General features: G+C 32.4%; 1 protein-coding gene across 1 annotated transcript in view; it reads left to right on the forward strand.

Annotated features, from left to right (window-relative positions):
• LOC123665717 (RNA-binding protein fusilli) overlaps positions 1-18,549 on the forward strand; it is a 126,730-nt gene that overhangs the window by 77,793 nt on the left and 30,388 nt on the right. The window contains exons 3-4 of the mRNA XM_045599978.1: positions 9,051-9,133; positions 15,832-16,007. Coding sequence (XP_045455934.1) covers positions 9,051-9,133; positions 15,832-16,007 — 259 coding nt within the window. The remainder of the gene's footprint in view (positions 1-9,050; positions 9,134-15,831; positions 16,008-18,549) is intronic.

Genomic DNA, 18,549 nt, shown 5'->3' on the forward strand with positions numbered 1-18,549 from the left:
TTGTGACGGGACATTCACTGTCAGATAGCTGATGTAGTAAGGAGTAACTTAGGCTACTTTTATTTTCTAAATTTATTTATATTATAGCTTTGCAAACTGAACAATAACGTTTTTGTTAAATTCCACGCAGAAGAAGTCGCGGGCACAGCTAGTAATATTATAAATGTGAATGTAAGTTTGTTTGTTGCTAATCTTCACGTGAAAATTACTTAACCGATCATCATGAAACTTTGTAGACATATTCTTGGGGAGGTATTAGAATAAGTAACATAGTATATTTTTTATTAATTTTTTTTATTGTGATTGAAATCACGGCTAAAAGCTAGTTTATTATAAAGTTAAGATAAATACGTACGTAGAAAAGTACCTAATTATATCAGCCGGCTGTTACTTAAAAACAAAGACATTGAGTGGCTCACCCGAGGAACAGGCATGTACACCTACCTATATATTGATAGATATTTTGTTGTTAAAATTTATTTTAAATGTGTGACAAGCATTTGTTATATTTTTTAACATTAAAAAAGCAATATTTTTTACTAAAAAAAAACAACAACAACAAGTACAATACAACAAACAGTAATAATATACATAATATTTTTTTTTTCTTACAAAAAATATTTAAATTGTATAATTTTATTTTATTATCCATTTTATATTCAAACAATCGACAACTTAAATAAAAACCTTTAAGAAAAAAATATGTACAGAAATAATGAAAATAAATGATTATTAAATAAAATAAGTAATTTTCAAAACAATTCAAGTGCACGAATGAAAAGGAGGAGGGACTCAATACGACTGGTTTTTAATAAATTATAAAATTGTAGATAATTTAATCGACATCTGACGAGTACTTTACGTATTTACTTGACCATTTTTTCGTCGATCTACGTTGTATTATACGTCATAACTTTTTACTGTGTGTACCGATTTAACCGCTTATACCGCCGATTATACCGCTGGTGTTTGTCATGTAGTCCCATTTGATCGAGATCTGACTAGCACATTATGAGTTATTTCTAATAACGCGTATTTACTTAACTAATTTTTTCGTCTACCTCCGTTGTATACTGGTCGATGTAATTGAAATCGGTTTTTTTTTTTCGTTAGCGAGCTAACACAATTATCCAAAATTCTACTGGTGGGATTACATTTGAAAGAAAACTTGGTGGTAATAAGCTAAATTTTAAAATAGCCTTAATTTCTAAATATTTTTTAATAATCATTACATAGTATAAAAAAAGTCGCTTCCCGTTGTCTGTATGCTTAGATCTTTAAACCTACGCAACAGATTTTGATGCGGTTTTCTTTAGAAAATAGAGTTATTCCAGAAGAAGGTTGATATGTATAACACATGCATAATATAGTAGAGGCACACTGATAGTTTTTACAACCGTGCGTAGCCGGGGTGGGTCGCTTGTTTAATTAATATAAGACGGCAAAATTTGTCGAATCTGTTAACCCAGTTCTCGGTTTATTTTTATTTATATATCTTGAATGGTAGATGTGGCTAATGGAATCACTTTCAAACCAAAAGGACACTTAAAGACTGATTAATAAACTATTTATTTTATTTTATTTTTTGACTAAACGCAATTATTATAAATAAATAAATATACAAAAGTTATGTCAGATAACTGATATGTTTGATATGTATGATAACAGACATGTTACTTCATAAAGCGATTTTCAAGGAATTATAAAATATGACACAATTCAATCTAAACAAATAAAATAACATTCCAAATTTAAAGTAATTCAAATATAATACATTTAAAACCAAACAGATCAGAGTTGACATGAAAAGAGTATGTATCATCTGAAATTACCAATCAACAATATTGATTATCCTTAGCGTCAGATAAATTTTATTTCGAGAATTTAATGACATGACTACTGAAAATTAACTTCTGATTTCAACTTAAATTGAGTATTAAAAATCAAAGTCATAGTTGATCTCCGTTAACATTACAATACGTAAATACTACGTACTGACGACATTGAAAATAAGAAATATTAATGTGGTACCTAATTTGTTAAATTATCGTCGAAACTTCAAGGTTTCCGAAATTATATGTCATTTAGACGAAGTCTGAAGATTTCAAGGTTATCTGAAAACGATCTTTAATTATTTACTTACGACCATAAGTTATGGGACGATTTGGTTCCTGTGTGTTTGTTTTAGGAAACATATTATTATCTGATTTTAAGTAATTTTTAAAAAATGCTGTATCCATGAAACTTTAAATCTTAAATTTGTTCGGAATGACCAGCACCAGGTAAAGCATTTTAACACCTATAATAAAATCTATACTAATATTATAAAGCTGAAGAGTTTGTTTCTATCCGATTTGAAAAATTCTTTCAGTGTTAGATAGCCTATTTATAGAGGAAGGCTAAGGCTATAAGTATTTCTGTGGTCTGTAGCTAAGTATAGTATTTTAGTATCTCTTTTTTTAAATTAACATTGGTGAAAGCGCGTGGCACCTCTAGTTGATTATATAAAGAATACTTCTGTAATCGTACTATCTAGGACATATCTATACATATAATAAAATGGTAGGAAAGTCAAAACTGTACATTGAATATTTTTTTAAAAGAATACTTGGGATGTGATCTAAAATCGATACCAAAGCCAAAAATATAGTTTTTAGAATTTTTGTCTGTTTGTCTGTATGTCCGGGATAAACTCAAAAAGTACTGCTTGGATTTACTTCAAATTTGACACGAATATTATTAAGAAGTCGGGTCGACACATAGGCTACATATTATCACACCTACGGGGAACGAGCAGTAAACCTTTATTTCTTCAACGCGTTCTGTATTATGTTAAAACCATGCTTAGCTGCTCACTATTAATAAAGATATTCTGTAGTATATTCAGTATCAGCATTGCATCCGTGCGAAGCCGGGGCGGGTCGCTAGTGCTAAATATCAATAAAAAATATAAATTTCATTTTCTTTAGTTTTACTTGTAATTAAATATTAATTATGAAGGATATTCTTAACCTTGAACTTGGGAGTTAAATAAAGCCTTTATAAAATAAATATTAATTACATTACCTGAGATAATGATAAGATAATTAAAATACAAAGGCTTGTTAAAAATAAAGCGGTTATTGTAAGCTCGATAGACTGCGGGAAGGTCGGCTGTTCTTTGTTTAATATATACTCATCGTATAAAGTTGAAAAGTTTGTTTGTCTGTACAATACAATATCAAGTTCTACTTCAATTTTCAAGTTTTATGTGTGTCAATGTCAGTATGACATATCTTAAGACAAGCTTTTGTATCATAAACAAAAAATAAAAATTCCTCCATTCGGGTAGACTAAATAACTCCTGACTCGTCAGTGTTCAAAGTATCATTCATAGTCATTGTACAAAGTACATGTATGCCTTATTTACTTAATTATTATAGTTAATCCTAAATCGGAATATAAATTCAATATATGTATATCGTATTTCTGTTTAATAAGCATTAATCACTACTCTAGTATTAATGACTAGTAAAATAATAAATGCATAAAAGATTCCAATCTCCGTTGAACCTTAACCGCAGACCGCAATGAGAACGAGTGAAAATATAATAATTACCTACAGCTTATATTTTAATATTCTACTTAAACTTCGATATTTAATCTATTTTCTTAAATAACGATTATATTTATCGTGATCTGTAATTATTAATTATTATTTTTGTATATATTTTTTATGTCACTAGGTCGGCAAACAAGCGTACGTCTCACCCGATAGTAAGCGATTACTGTAGTTTATAGACGCCAGAAACACTAGAAGCATCGCAACCGTGTTGCCGACCCTACCCCCGGAGCTCTCTACCTTCTAACCACAGGAACACAGCACTATTGAAAGCAGTGTTGTTTAGCTGTGACCTTTTGTAAATTCTAGGTACTTCTACAGTCGTTTTGTTCCAGATTTTAAGCAGGATATGTCTACTGTGCCCTACTAAAATGTAACACAGTTTTGACGGTTTCTTGTAAGTGTCTGATACTTATCTGGTAAATAATGATATCAGTTAAATAAAAACTGCTTATTTCCGTTTCACCATCAAGTTCAACCATGAGATTTAGTTCGTTAGTAACTGGAGGTCTAGGTCTAGCAGTAGATTATAAGATAGGCAGAAGAGATATAGATTTAAAGTAAAAAGGTGCTTAGTGACTTTTTTACGTTCTGCTGATAGTTTCTGATACCCTATGTGCCACTTATGTGGAAGATAAATTATACTAGGACCCTAAAAATCTAACGATTAAAATTATATAATAACAAATTAAGTATGGTGTTGATTTTTGTAATAAATATTCTAAAGTATACCTACTGAGTTCATTAGCCTAATACTAGGTATACAATGTTTCAAGTCACCTTGGTTGCTGTGTATGTGTATTTAGATACAGTGGCTGAGTGTGCGCGTCAATAGGTACTGTCAAGTGCGTTATTTATTTTTAAAAATACATGTGGATAAAGCCTCCTTTTCAAGCCTTTTTTTAATACAAATAATTACAATGAATCGTAATATCTGAGGTTCACGTGGATCAAATTATAAGGGGCTATACTAAAATACGACAGACGAATATCTAAGCGATCCAATTTTTTTTCCGTATCGTATATTTTAAATCAACAATAAACGTAAAAGAACGCATATTTATATATTATTCAGTCAATTGAACTTTCGAACGCAATATTTCCATAGTAATTCGAAAAGTATAAATTATAATATGAAAGAGCCGCGCCAAAGGTAAGTGGGCAGGTATTAATTTAGAGCCGAACCAATGATAAGATTTTCCCTTTGCATAATATTTGTATGATTTATCTCAAACTGTTGGTTTTATAAGTTAACTTCATAATATGTAAGTGTAACTATAATTTTTGAGGTACAGCACACCTGGAAATATCTTTCTTAAAGTCTGGAGCAGTCCGACTGGGGAAGTTCCTTACCCTCAAAATCATAGCTAAATGTAACTGTTCCTAAGTAGTGATGTTTTCCTGTAGTAAGGTAGCCAGAACTCCAGTGTCGGGGGTAGGTTCGGCAACGCTCTTACTATGCTTCTAGTGATGCAGACGTCTATAGACTACGGTATCTGCTTACCATCAGGTGGGTCATACGCCTGTTTGCTACCCTAGTCATATAAAAAAACCTTAGCATACAAAGTTTTGACTGACCCTTAGACAGTGTCCCTTCCGTTCGGGTTATGTGTTCGATTCCCACGCTCAGTTTAGGTGTATTTTGTATCATATTTATGTATGTATACATTTGTTGAAATTACATTTATGTATATGTTTTGTGTATGTCAAAATAGTTCATTTATATAACCCATATTTTTACGTTATAACATACATTAAAAAAAAATACAGTCGAATTGATAACCTCCTCCTTTTTTGGAAGTCGGTTAAAAAATCCATTTATTGACGAATTTTATAAGCGATATTACATCACTCTACCACTAATATGAGTTATGATTGTAAACGTCGATCAATCTCATACATATCTGTAGAATAAATCTGGTTTAAACCACGAGGAAAATCCGTCGCTTTTATTAAGAATTAGAATTGCATAATATTAACTTCATAATGGCCTAAAAACAAAATCGAATATTTTACTAATCCAGTTTATTACGATGTTGAGTTTATTACAAACAGCGTCTCTATAAAGAAACTAGATGCGACTCGCGTTTTTACTTGCGTTTCGTATCACCTGTTAACGTTAGTCGTTTTAAAATAAAATAAAAATACTCAAGAAACTCAATTTGTTTTCATATCGAAATGTTTATTTGCCATCCATATGAGTATAGGGTCTTATAAAATCATATACGGACTTCCAACTTAGATACCCGTTTCGTGGTACTGCAGACTTCACGTACTCTGCTTAAAAATGTTTAAAGGCAATTAGAGTTAAAGAAACCTTAAATGTTCAGATGTGTAGTTTTAATTAATAATGAACAATATATTTATTTATTTATTATACCAATTATGGTGGTAGCTTCTCTATTAATCACAATTTATAATTACCCGACTGCCAAGGAAGGGTTATGTTTTTCGCGCGTATCTTGTATGTATGTATGTTTGTATGTAATATTCTTTACTACCTCATATCTCCAGAACCACTGAACGGATTTACATAATTGAGGTATCGTTAGGTTCGTCTTAGCTGCCCAAGTGTTCTTAGATAGGTGACATTAAAAAAAAATCAAACATGGCGGCTGCGCGAAGCCATTGTAGTTAATGAAAAAAAAATTTTTTCTCGAATACTACAATATGGGTATCAAATTGAAGGGCACAATACAAGGATTTTAAAAAGATATATCATGATTATTATTACCGTAATACTAATAAATAAATACAATATTAAAGTTTAAAAAATGTGGACTTTGCTCTTTCCCACGCCTATGCCATGCCAAACTCGCCTCCTAGGCGACGATCAACTTCGGGGTGTAGCCTTTCTAATAAAATACAATGGTTAAAAAAACATACAATTAAAATTACAAATAAAAATTAATAAATGTCACACCAATTTACAATTACATTAATAAAATCAATAACAAATACATAATACCAAATACAAACAAATAATTTTAATAATAATTTCATTATATTAAAACTAGTAGTTGTTGACTTAAGCAGTCACCTATTTGCTAAAGGTCAGGCTTACGTTGCTTTGAGCAGAGTGAGATCTTTCTCCGGGCTTGCTATCAGTTCTCTTGACCCTAAAAAATTACTTAATCAACCACATGATGTAAACTGTTTTAATGAATTGAACCGATTACGTAATATGTCTGACTAAAAAGGCATGAAATTGAAGGATAAGTCAAATCATTCTCTCTTTGTGCATGTCTCCGACTGCATGTTATGTACGACGTTGCATAAAGTTTCGAAGGACTACCGTATTAGTATATTTTAAATGTAAGCACAAAATGTTTGATATTGTTTCTATTTATTTCGCTGACTTTGTGTGCATATTGAATTTTTATCTTGTTCCAGCTTTTTCAGTTGATTTTCTATTAGTTGTTCTTCACGCAGGCGGGTTTTTTGTTTTTTTTTTTTTTTTTAATTATTATTTTTATCATTTGTAAAATGACGATTCTAAGGTGCATATGAAGCCTATTTAAATAAAGTTTTTTTTTTATTTTGATTCTAATTCTAAAGTTTACGCAATTTTTACTGATGCTTAACCGAGCTATGCCCGCGATACATGAACAGCGCGTCTCTCACAAAGTGAGCACTTGACTTTACAGTACGCATTGTAACACAAATGTTCACTCAAAGCAATGCCCTCGGTCGCCCTATAACACGTGTGTTGACGTGCCGTTAGGAACCGAGATACGAGCGAACAGAGTAACGAGGGGAATTGTTACTGTACTAATTTGTTTTGTACTCTTAAAATATACGTATGCTTAATAATAGCATACAATGTATAATCTATACAAATAAAAATAAATTGTCGAAATGTACAAGAGCATAACTTCACGTATGTGCTGTGTGGCTACGGCACTAAAGAATTTAGCCACCCCCTCTCTTCCCGTGGGTGTCGTAAGAGGCGACTAAGGGATAACAAGGTTCCACAACCACCTTGGAACTTAAGAAGCGGTCCGATGGCGGGATAACCATCCAACTGCTGGCTTTGAAATACACAGGCCGAAGACGGGCAGCAGCGTCTTCGGTGCGACAAAGCCAGTACTGCGGTCACCAACCCGCCTGCCTAGCGTGGTGACTATGGGTAAAACACATGAGTTCACGTTATTTTTGGCGTAAACTTGTGGAGGCCTATGTCCAGCAGTGGACTGTGATAGGCTGAAATGATGATGATGATAACTTCACGTATTGTCTGGAAGTCTAATAGAAAATTTCTCACATAATTATATGCATGTAATATTTTGTTGTAATATGTTATTTTACATTTTTTTTACTTATATAGTAATGGACGATATTTTACAGCAACCGTGGTCACCGACCGAAACGTCGGGAATCTAAAAAGTTAATAAACCGCGATAAAATCCGAAAAAGTTGTTTCATTTAAAAAAAAATTTGAAATGTTATAATGCCTATCACGAGAAAAAACTTTGCAAAATTTTGAATGCTTGTATGGCTAAATATTTCATATTACTAGAAATACAGATATTAAATTTGGAAGACAATACTTACTTATTTAAGATTTAGGTTGACTATTTAGTATAAAAAGACTCACCATAGGGTCTGTCAGCAGGGATTTTTTTTTAAATATTGCTTAACCGTAGTTCAAAACATGTGACCTCAAGTAAGCACGTCAGAGGGCCTCACGCGGGACCTCCTTGAGTACGAGGCTATGGGCAAATCTGCTTTGTCTATGCTTACTTACGTCATTATTACACCATTACTCATACTGTGAGATATCGGACTGTTCCGGCGAACTTCGTACCGTCATTTCTTTATTCATAATAATCGTGTTTTAAATTGGAGTTAACTCTTTAAGATCGAAGCTATATAAGGCACGCGGTATGAAAATATATGGGTAAATATATGGTAATCGTATGAAACAACGAAACGGCAGTGATACTGAGAGTAACGCTGGAGAGTCGCTGAGAGCAACGCTTTACAGCGCTTGTAGCTGTAGTTGTATATGGGTATAGTTACCAGCATTTATTTTACCAACACAAATAGCAAGCGTCAATTTATATATTCTATATTGTATGTATATACGTATATTTATTGAGGAAGGGCACAGCATGATCCTACTCAAAATCCTGAGCAGCCCAACTGGGGAATTACCTTAACCTTACAGAAGATCACAGCTAAGTAATGCTCTCAAGTGTAGTGCTATGTTCTTATTATGAGTAAGGTGGCCAGAGCTCCCGGGGAGAAGGGTGAGAGTTAGGCTTGCCAACGCGCTTGCGATGCTTCTGGTGTTTACAGGCGGGTAACCGCTTACCATTAATTAGGTGGTCCGTACGCTTGTTTGCGAACCTAGTCGTATAAATGTATAAAAAAAATGACAATGTGCCCGACTACAGTCGGGTCCGATTGTTAGTTTAAAATATCTAACTCTCGTGTATCGTTACAGTTCGACGAGTTCGTGCGCTCGCTGCAAGTGGACCCCCACTCCCCCCTGTTCAGACTCGTCACAGACGGACAGCCACCGCTCAGGTGAGTGTATTAGCATAATATCATTTTTTACCATTTAATCGCACTCGGTGAAGTTGCTTTAACTGAGGTATTATTAATGCCTATAAATTATATGTAATTTAATACATTAAATGATTTTTCTATCATTATCATCATCATCATTTCAGCCTATCACAATTCACTGCTGGACATAGGCCTCCACAAGTTCATGCCAAAAATAGCGTGAACTCATATGTTTTGACCATAGTCACTACGTTGAGCAGGCGGGTTCGTGACCATTTGTGACATGATTCTTATATAATGTTTGTATTTGTCTTCAGCCTATTTTTAATTTTTTGAAAGAATATATTTAACTGTCTACTGTAACCTATTACTCAAGCATTGAGCTGGTTACCGTAGCAACCGACGCCCGTTAATTAATTACAGTTAAAAGTCCATAAAAATCTTTGTATGTTAATACAATCAATTTGTCGTAGTGATGGTATTATTGTGTTGAGATTATAAACAAAAAACTATCACCGATTATATTTCTCTCTATTTGTATTACGGTCAGTTTCATCGATTGCTGATAATGTTTATCGTGCACATAAAAGTTACTGATAGGACTTAAAGCAAGTGGTAAAATTGGTCCTTAGATTTACCTACGTAAGGTAGTTTTACCTACGCCCACTTTTTCCCTAAACTAATGAATTTACAACTTTTGGATGTTCAGGATGCGAATAAAAATACCTGTTAGATTTTGGAAAAAAAAAATGTCATAAGCTTTTGTCCATTAGATACCGTTGGGTAACACAGACCTTTAATAACTTACTAAATCTTAATTTATTATACATTTATGTACCCGAAATTGATTTAGGCACATAGAAGGAACAAATAGAAAAAAAATACTACAAGAGATGACATTTATTGAAACATAATAATCACTTTAAGCCACAATTGTTAATAAAAATAAAAGTTCTGTACCAAAGTCCACAATTAGTTCCATTTTGAATTCTATCCTCGTCGATACTAAATAAAAAAAGGATCATATAAATATTAAATATATTGATTCCAATGTTTTTTACGTTTAGCGGAACTCGTCCGACGCGTGGAAAAAAATTTGACGTTTTTACAATTGACGCACGATTCGAATAACATTCCGAATGCTATATCGTTGCAGAATATTGTAAACACTTCGTTTTATACGAAGAAGCTTATTTACAAATATTTTTACACATTATATACAGCGAATATCTACGATTACTTGTCTTAAGTTAGTTTTAACTTTTTAGTTTTATCTTTTTCTAAATTTATTGATATATTCGGAGATCGTATCAGCTATATTAATGAAACGGGATCCCTAGTCTATAGCGGCCCTCAACATGAATAAGAAAAAAAAAAACCATGAAACCCATTCACAATCTCAAATTCAAAAAATTTAAAAAATCGTTATCCTTATATCTTCAGTTGTGTTCTCTAACAAATTAAGATACTCGTCTTAGACAAGCTACGCTACTGTATAGCAAATATTAAATAATGCGTATAGGTGAAAATTGTGTAAAAGTCGTTAGTCAACTCTTTTTGGGAGAATATAAAAATAATATTATTATTTCAAACTACTAAACATATTAATACTATTCAAGTGTCAATATGCTTGCTTAAAATTTTTACATTCCTCGCATTTATGTATTGCATGCATAATTATAACTAATGCAACCTAACCTTTAATCTTTCGTTTATCACAAAAAAAAAAAAAAATCCTATAACTATTCTTGAAAGTTCAAAAAAATTTAAATTGTATAAAATTTAGATACAGACAGACAAACGATCGACCTTTCGGATCTTTTATATAGAATGTAGATACAAATCTAACCTGACATCCGGCGTCAGTGTTTACGAATGTTTGGTGTTGTTTACAACCGCGATATATGAGATTCTATCGATATTTTTCTCGTACAAAACTTTTAAATATGTCGAACGAGAGGTTTCTTTGATCCTATTAACAGTACAGATGTAAGAATAAAGAAAATAAGATTAACATTAACGTACACATTTTTATTTATTCTTTTTAAAAGAAGTCAGATAGTAGAAATCTAAGTTTTCGTCATATATGGATTACATAATAACTAAACAGTTATCTAGAATTACTATCTGAAGAAGAAGATTAATTATAACCATAGTTAATATAGTTAAGGTGTGAGATATGAACGATAAAGGTCACAAGGAGAAAGACGCAAGAATTCTTTTTTAGATTATAAATTGTTATAAAGTGCTACATTTTAATGGTTCATTGCAGATCCATTTTAGTAATCAGAACTCCTAGTAACAGAGAAAACGCAAATGCTTGGCTGGTTAAAGTAAAAATGAAAAATGCCAGCCAAGATGTGAAATACAAGATTCTAGTTTGTAACTGCCTAGTACAAAACGCAACTAAAGAAAATATCGCTGCTTCTTGCGTATCTTGTGAGACTAGCACGCCATTAACCAAGTAGCCGTACACATTAGTAACATCCAGCTTGGCTTAACCACAATATGATGTACGAAATAGTTGATTTCACAAAGATTATTCAGAAAGAGTCGTAATAACTGTGACCATCATCGCTATTTAAAATTACGCAACTGCAGTTAATGATACACAATCGGTTTGTAATACTTTACCCAGTTACTAATATTTTGACACAAAAAGATTATGTGTAATGAGATCGACTAAACGATTACAGTGATAAATGTGTGTATCATTTCGTAATAGTGAAGTTCGATTATATTAAACGTGTTTGTAATTGAAAAACATTGATCAAACTTAACGAGACTCAAATTTGTAGTTATAAGGTAAACTGCTACTTTCAAAATTTCCTTGAGATATAAATAAGGGTTTACAATAGAATATTTGCGTTAGGAAGATAGTGGACCCATCGCTGTCACTCAGCTTAGTCACGCCTCTTGACCAATTCAATTTTAAGAAGGATTTACTTCAACTAGTGAATTTGAACTTGCCTTACGACCACTTACATATATTAGTAACATAAAAATAACTTCTATATTAATTTTTTTAAGTTTTATTATACTTTGTAAAATGTAATTCTTATGAAACGAAAAGTTATGATAATCACTCAGAAAATTGAAATGTTTCAGAAAATACAAAGATTATTTCAGCAGGACTTTCTAGGACAACATCAACTCAATCAATAATTAGAATAAGTTCTTGAAGAGAAAATGAAATACGAAACAACTTTGTACGCCACTTAGATATTTTGTCCATTGGCGAGTGCTATCATATAACTGATAACAGTTAGTACTTGTAAATAAATAATTGTGTTTCCTCGCAAACGAAAAAAAAACCGACTTCAATTACATCGACGAATAATACAGCGTAGATCGACATAAATAGTCAAGTGACTACGCGTTATCAAAGATTACTCAAAAAGTAGTTATCAGATCTCGATAAAATTTCAATGTGACCACATGATAAACATTAGCTTTCGATAAACTATAAAATTTATCAAAATCGGTACACCTAGAAAAAGTTATTGCGGATTTTCGAGAGTTTCCCTCGATTTCTCTGGGATCCTATCATCAGATCCTGGTTTCCTTATCATGGTACCAAACTAGGGATATCTCCTTTCCAACAAAAAATAATTATCAAAATCGGTATATCCAGTAGAAAGTTATGCGGTATAATACAACGTAGGTCGACGAAAAAAGCGTCAAGTAAAAACGCATTATTAGATATAACTCGAAAAGTAGTTGTTAGATCTCAAATAAATTTAAATGGGACCAATTGACACGGATCACCTTTCGGTTAAAGAAAAAATTGTCGAAATCGGTCCACCCGGTCAAAAGTTCTGATATTAACATACATTAAAAAAAAATACAGTCGAATTGAGAACCTCCTCCTTTTTTGGAAGTCGGTTAAAAAAAGCGTCATTACGCAAATGAATTCGCGCTATTTTTAACCGACTTCCAAAAAAGGAGGAGGTTTTCAATTCGACTGTATTTTTTTTTTATTTTTATGTATGCGATTTCGACAAATTTTCTTTTAATCGAAAGGTGGTGTGTGTCATTTTTTCACCTTTCGATCCACTTTCCACCCAGTCTAAAGTTAATTTAAAAAAATACAATCGAGTTGAGAACTACCTCCTCTTTTGGAAGTCGGATAAGAATTATGAGCCCAGTAAAATCTAGACGCAGACAACAATGGGTGCTGGAAATTAAAATTAAACAAAAAAAAAAACAGTTAGTTTTTGTACTTAATTTTTTCGTAATATCAAGTGATATTTATAAACATGTCCATTTTTTGCCGGACCCCAAAAATAAAAATTGTACTTTTTGTTTGTGAAATAATTCAGCACTAAATTATAATTTTGTTTTACTAATTTTTATTTTAAACATCCTCCATATAACAACGTATGAAGTAATAACAAATTAGTTAAGTTTCTTTTAATTTGAAAAACAGTAAAAACTCATGTTTTGACCATTATAGTAACTGCTATGTGTCGTATTTTGTAGTCTACCTTATTGAACATTAAGCTAATATAAAAAAGAAGAATTCAAATACCCTCGCTTTTTAATTTGTATTATTGGCAATAAGCGATGCTGTAATCTATTTTACATATATTTTTCAAGTCTATTGTGGTTGTAATTATCTTCTCATCAATGTCAAATTGGCGAAATCATTCGTGCTATTTAAGCTCTATTGGAGCCCATTAAATCCTAATGAATGAATTATTTTTACGTCGCCGACAAGTTAATTTTTAAGTCATATAGCAACTTTATCACTGTCAAATCATTCCGAATGCTTGGCTTTGTGTTAAGAATGGGAAGAGACTTTAACAATGTCAGCACAATTATTGAAGTAAAACTTCTTTACGTACGCGTGATTTGGAGTAAGCTGATGAATGCGTGACGAGCGCGTTACGAAAAGTGTGATCGGGAGAGGCAAACGGAAGTTGATATAAGTTAGTGAAGATAGTAAGAGAGTGAGTTACGTTTGGTAATTAATGAAACAACTTTTTTTTCGGATTTTATCGCGGTTTATTATTAACTTTTGATTCCCGACGTTTTGGATACTTTACAGCAACCATGGTCACGGGAGGACTGTAAAGTATCCGAAACGTCGGGAATCAAAAGTTAATAATAAACCGCGATAAAATCCGATAAAAAGTTGTTTCAATAAATGAGTAAAATTCGTGTAAACATTAGAAAACAATACGTTTTGTAAGTTTTACTTCAGTCATGTGGTCTAAAGCATAGGTACTCTTTTTTTTCCCTTTATAACTCTTGTAAGATCTGTTTTGGAATACTGGTCCATTATATGGAATCCTTTTTGCAAATCTCATGTTGATCAGTTAACATAACTATAAATTTATTAATTTTTTATTACAAAGATTTGCCCCATCTTCGGGGTTCTTAGGGTGGAATCCTGCAACTCAATTTTGAAGCATATTTATATCTTTAATTATCTTATTATAAATCCAATATGCTGGACTGGAAAGAAGGCGAACTAATTAAAAAAAAAAAAAAAAAAAACATAAAAATGTTGCCTGTTTTCAAAAAATTTTTGAGACTTATCTCAATCGCACCGACCAGTCTCCTTCGTGTATTCTCCACTCTACATGACATTGGCGGAATCTACCGTGCTCCACTGACACAATTGAAAACCATTATACCCAATAATCAAGTTTTATATGCTTTCCTATATAGAAGATTTTAGGTTAACATGGCTACTTCTATTACTAAAACTATTCATAAACGGGATATTTACCGGGAATAAACATGGTAAATATCCCGTTTATGAATAGTTTCCTATAATATGTGTATCAAATGAAAGGGCTTGCTAAGAAATAACTCGAAAAAAGTGTCGTTACACTAAATCCAATATGGCGGACGTGTTAGGATGGCGGATTAAGTTTTTTATGCTTTCTTACAATATGGGGATCAAATGAAATACCAGACAGACCTGTCCAGTCAAAAACAACTGACCGGCTGACAACGAAACGACTGACGAACCCATCTGTCCACATAAATAAGCTTTTATATAAATACGCTAACATTTATAGAATAAACTTTTCCTTTAAAACTTTTAGTATCAACATATGAAGTCATTACTCAATTTACATGATATAAAAGCTTGTCGCGGGATTTACCTATGTAGATAAACAGAAAAATTAAATAAATTGATCTGATCGATTTTCATTAAAAATTTTCTAACTGAGTATGAGTACTTAATTCTCCCGATAAGTCAATATCATATAAATTGTTTAATGACATCATATTTCGATATGACTGCTCCTATGTCCTCGTATTAAGCGAAATGGTTATCTTAGAAATCGCTCATCAGCGAAAAGATCGCCTTTGTAAATGTTCTTATTCGTTTTTAATTATTTATTTTATACTTTATTGTACACCACAAATATATTACAAACAAAGCCTAAAGATAGTTACAGACAGTGAAGTACAATGGGCGGACTTATGGCTTTTCTTCCAGACAGCCCAGATATTTAAGTATATGATAAGGAATATAGTATTATTATTGTTGTTATTAGCACCCTGCAAAGTGAAATCCTTCTCCTACACGGAGAAAGATGCCTGTGCCCAGCAACAGGGTGTAACAGGCTGAATCGATCAATGAATCATTTGCAGAAGACTGGCTGGATAGATACATTTCATCATCAACATCATCATCATAATTATTGTGTATATTAGTCTCAGAATAACTGCTATAGGCTACAATTATATTCCAGACAATGCCTGCACCCCGAAGCTTGCAGCAAGGAGCTGTCCCTGCCCACGTACTACGCGCGGTTCCACGACCTCCGCAAGGAGTACGTGCGCGCGTACACCCTGCGGGCCGTGACGCGCGCCCAGCCCGCGCCCCCGCCGCCCGACCACCCCGCCTCCGTCGGCGACATGGTTAACTGTATCCTTTACAAGAAATAACAGGTGGTAGAGCACAGCAGGAAGCCTGCTCGAAATCTCCAGCAGTCCGACTAAAAAGTACCTAGATCTTATAGAAGATCACAGCTAAATAATGTTTTAAAGCAGTCTTGTGTTCCTGTGGTGAGTAAGGTTACCAGAGCTCCTATTGATAGTCGGGAGTACGGTCAGCAACGCGCTTGCGATGTTTCTGGTGTTGGAAGCGTCTATAACCTTAACATCAGGTGAACCGTACGCTTGTTTGCCGACCTAGTTGTATCTCCCGATATGTCGTCAACGTTGTAGACGTCGTGGTCACGTGAGTTTTAGTGATAATCGCAGTAAGGATTTGCACACGAACATGTTGTTACTTGACCTGGTATAACCGCAATCATTCTTGTAACGTCTAGTTATAAAATATAGACTATCAAACCTTATATTATTTTAATTATGCTAGTAGTATTACTACGTGGAAACCGTACTGAATATCGATATAAAAATATCTAGCTTATAGGACAGGTTAAAATCAAACTTAGTATCATTGAAATTAAATTAGTAATTTCGACGTGATGATAAAAAAAATATAGTATATGCTTAGAATCGAATATAGAACATCTCTCAAAAGAATTTAAAAAAAATAGGTTTAATTTACAGAATTAGACCTCACTATTTAATTATCAATACAAATAAATAGATACATACTTCTCTGCTACTGTAAATAATTAGCCTTCTCTAAAGTTTTTACTAACTTGAACTCATTAAATATACACGAAAACAAACAACAAAAAAAGACCACAATATTCACATTAATATATTTTTTCACGTACAAAAACGCTTTCAACGTACTTACTACAACGTAAAGCAAAGTTTACTGTTTATTTACGTAGTTTTATAGCGCCATGCCATGATATCATAGAGTGCCATATAAAAAATAAACAAACCAAAAAACAAGGACGAATTTCAAAGATTTAATTAATATTCAAACAAAAATTACGATATTATCATTTGATAAGTTAATGTTCATACATCTGTGTTTGAATCATAATGATTTTTTTTAGATCATAAGTCGTTTGTTTTTTTTTTTTTTCATACTCTTATGTCTGTGGACTCATGTAATGTTTTTAAAACCTTACAAAAAGTTTTTATAATTACACAAGTTTGTTTTACTGTGTATTTTGATTTATGTCAGTTTGATTAATTTTTTTATTTTTTTTTGATTAATTTTTGTCCTATCATTCATCACTTCAGCCTATCGCAGTCCACTGCTGACATAGGCCTCCGAAAGTTCGCGCCAAAAATGACGTAAACTCATGTGTTTTGCCCATAGTCACCACGCTGGGTTGGTGATCGCAGGGCTGGCTGGCTTTGTCGCACCGAAGACGCTTCTGTCCGTCTTCGGCCTGTATATTTCAAATCCAGCAGTTGGTTGGATATCCCGCCATCGGTCGGCTTTTTAAGTTCCAAGGTGGTAGTGAAACCGTTATCCCTTAGTCACCTCTTACGACACCCACGGGAAGAGAGAGGCTGGCTATACTTTTTGCTGCCGTAACCAGAGTCCTAACCTATTAGTAGTGATATCGCTGTTTTATGGCTTGCCTTATAAAAAACGCTGAAAGGCAGAAGGATTTTTTGCGTAACAGAACAGAAGCAAACGATTAAATTTTATCACGTACCTTTATGTCGTTATAAATCTCAAGATAATGTAATAAATTTTTTACGCTGTAAATATAAATAAAAGCAGTATAAAAGTACTATTAAAACTACAGTAGTACGACCTTCTTTTAGTACCAGTAGTCCAGTGTTATTAATACTAAATTACAAATAATTATATTTATTTTATTTATGTATAAGTAAATGAAACGTAAGAGTTTACGAATGCACAGAATGAATCTTGGAAATTTTTTTTTTTTTTTTTGGTTATTACCCGTAAATATCTTCCCACGCCAAATTACTTTGTAAAATGGCACTGTGGTTTTACCAAGTTCCATTTATTGACGCGATTATTAAATATTAACTGTCAAAGTTTCTAGAAAATTCTTTTCTTTTTATTTTCACTCAAGTTGAGTTTAGTCTCCTAGATATTTGATTTCATTATTATGACGGTAACCTTTTTATTTATTTATTTATTTAAAAAGCATACTTTCAATATAAATATAAAAAATTTAAAATTAAACATTATATAATAATAATTTGTCTAATAATATGCATGTCACTTACAAGTGTACATAACACTTTGGAATACTTGGATTAAAAACACAAAAAATCACAAATAATTTTAACCTTAGATAATAAATAAAAATATATTGAAACAAACACATAATGTATGTATATTTATGTAAAGAATATACTTAACAAAATAGATATTCGCGAGTGTAGCCTTATCGACAATTACTTTTAAAGTTTCAAAATAACTTATTTTGAATGCATATTGTACATCGTTACTATTTAAGCTTAGTATTAAAGCCGATTAAGTACATCAATATTAGGATTATATTGATCTTGATTGTTTTTACCGGTTTTACAGTCTCTTTTTATATATACAAGAT

Source organism: Melitaea cinxia, chromosome 24, assembly GCF_905220565.1.
Source record: "Melitaea cinxia chromosome 24, ilMelCinx1.1, whole genome shotgun sequence".
Taxonomy (NCBI): Eukaryota; Metazoa; Arthropoda; class Insecta; order Lepidoptera; family Nymphalidae; genus Melitaea; species Melitaea cinxia.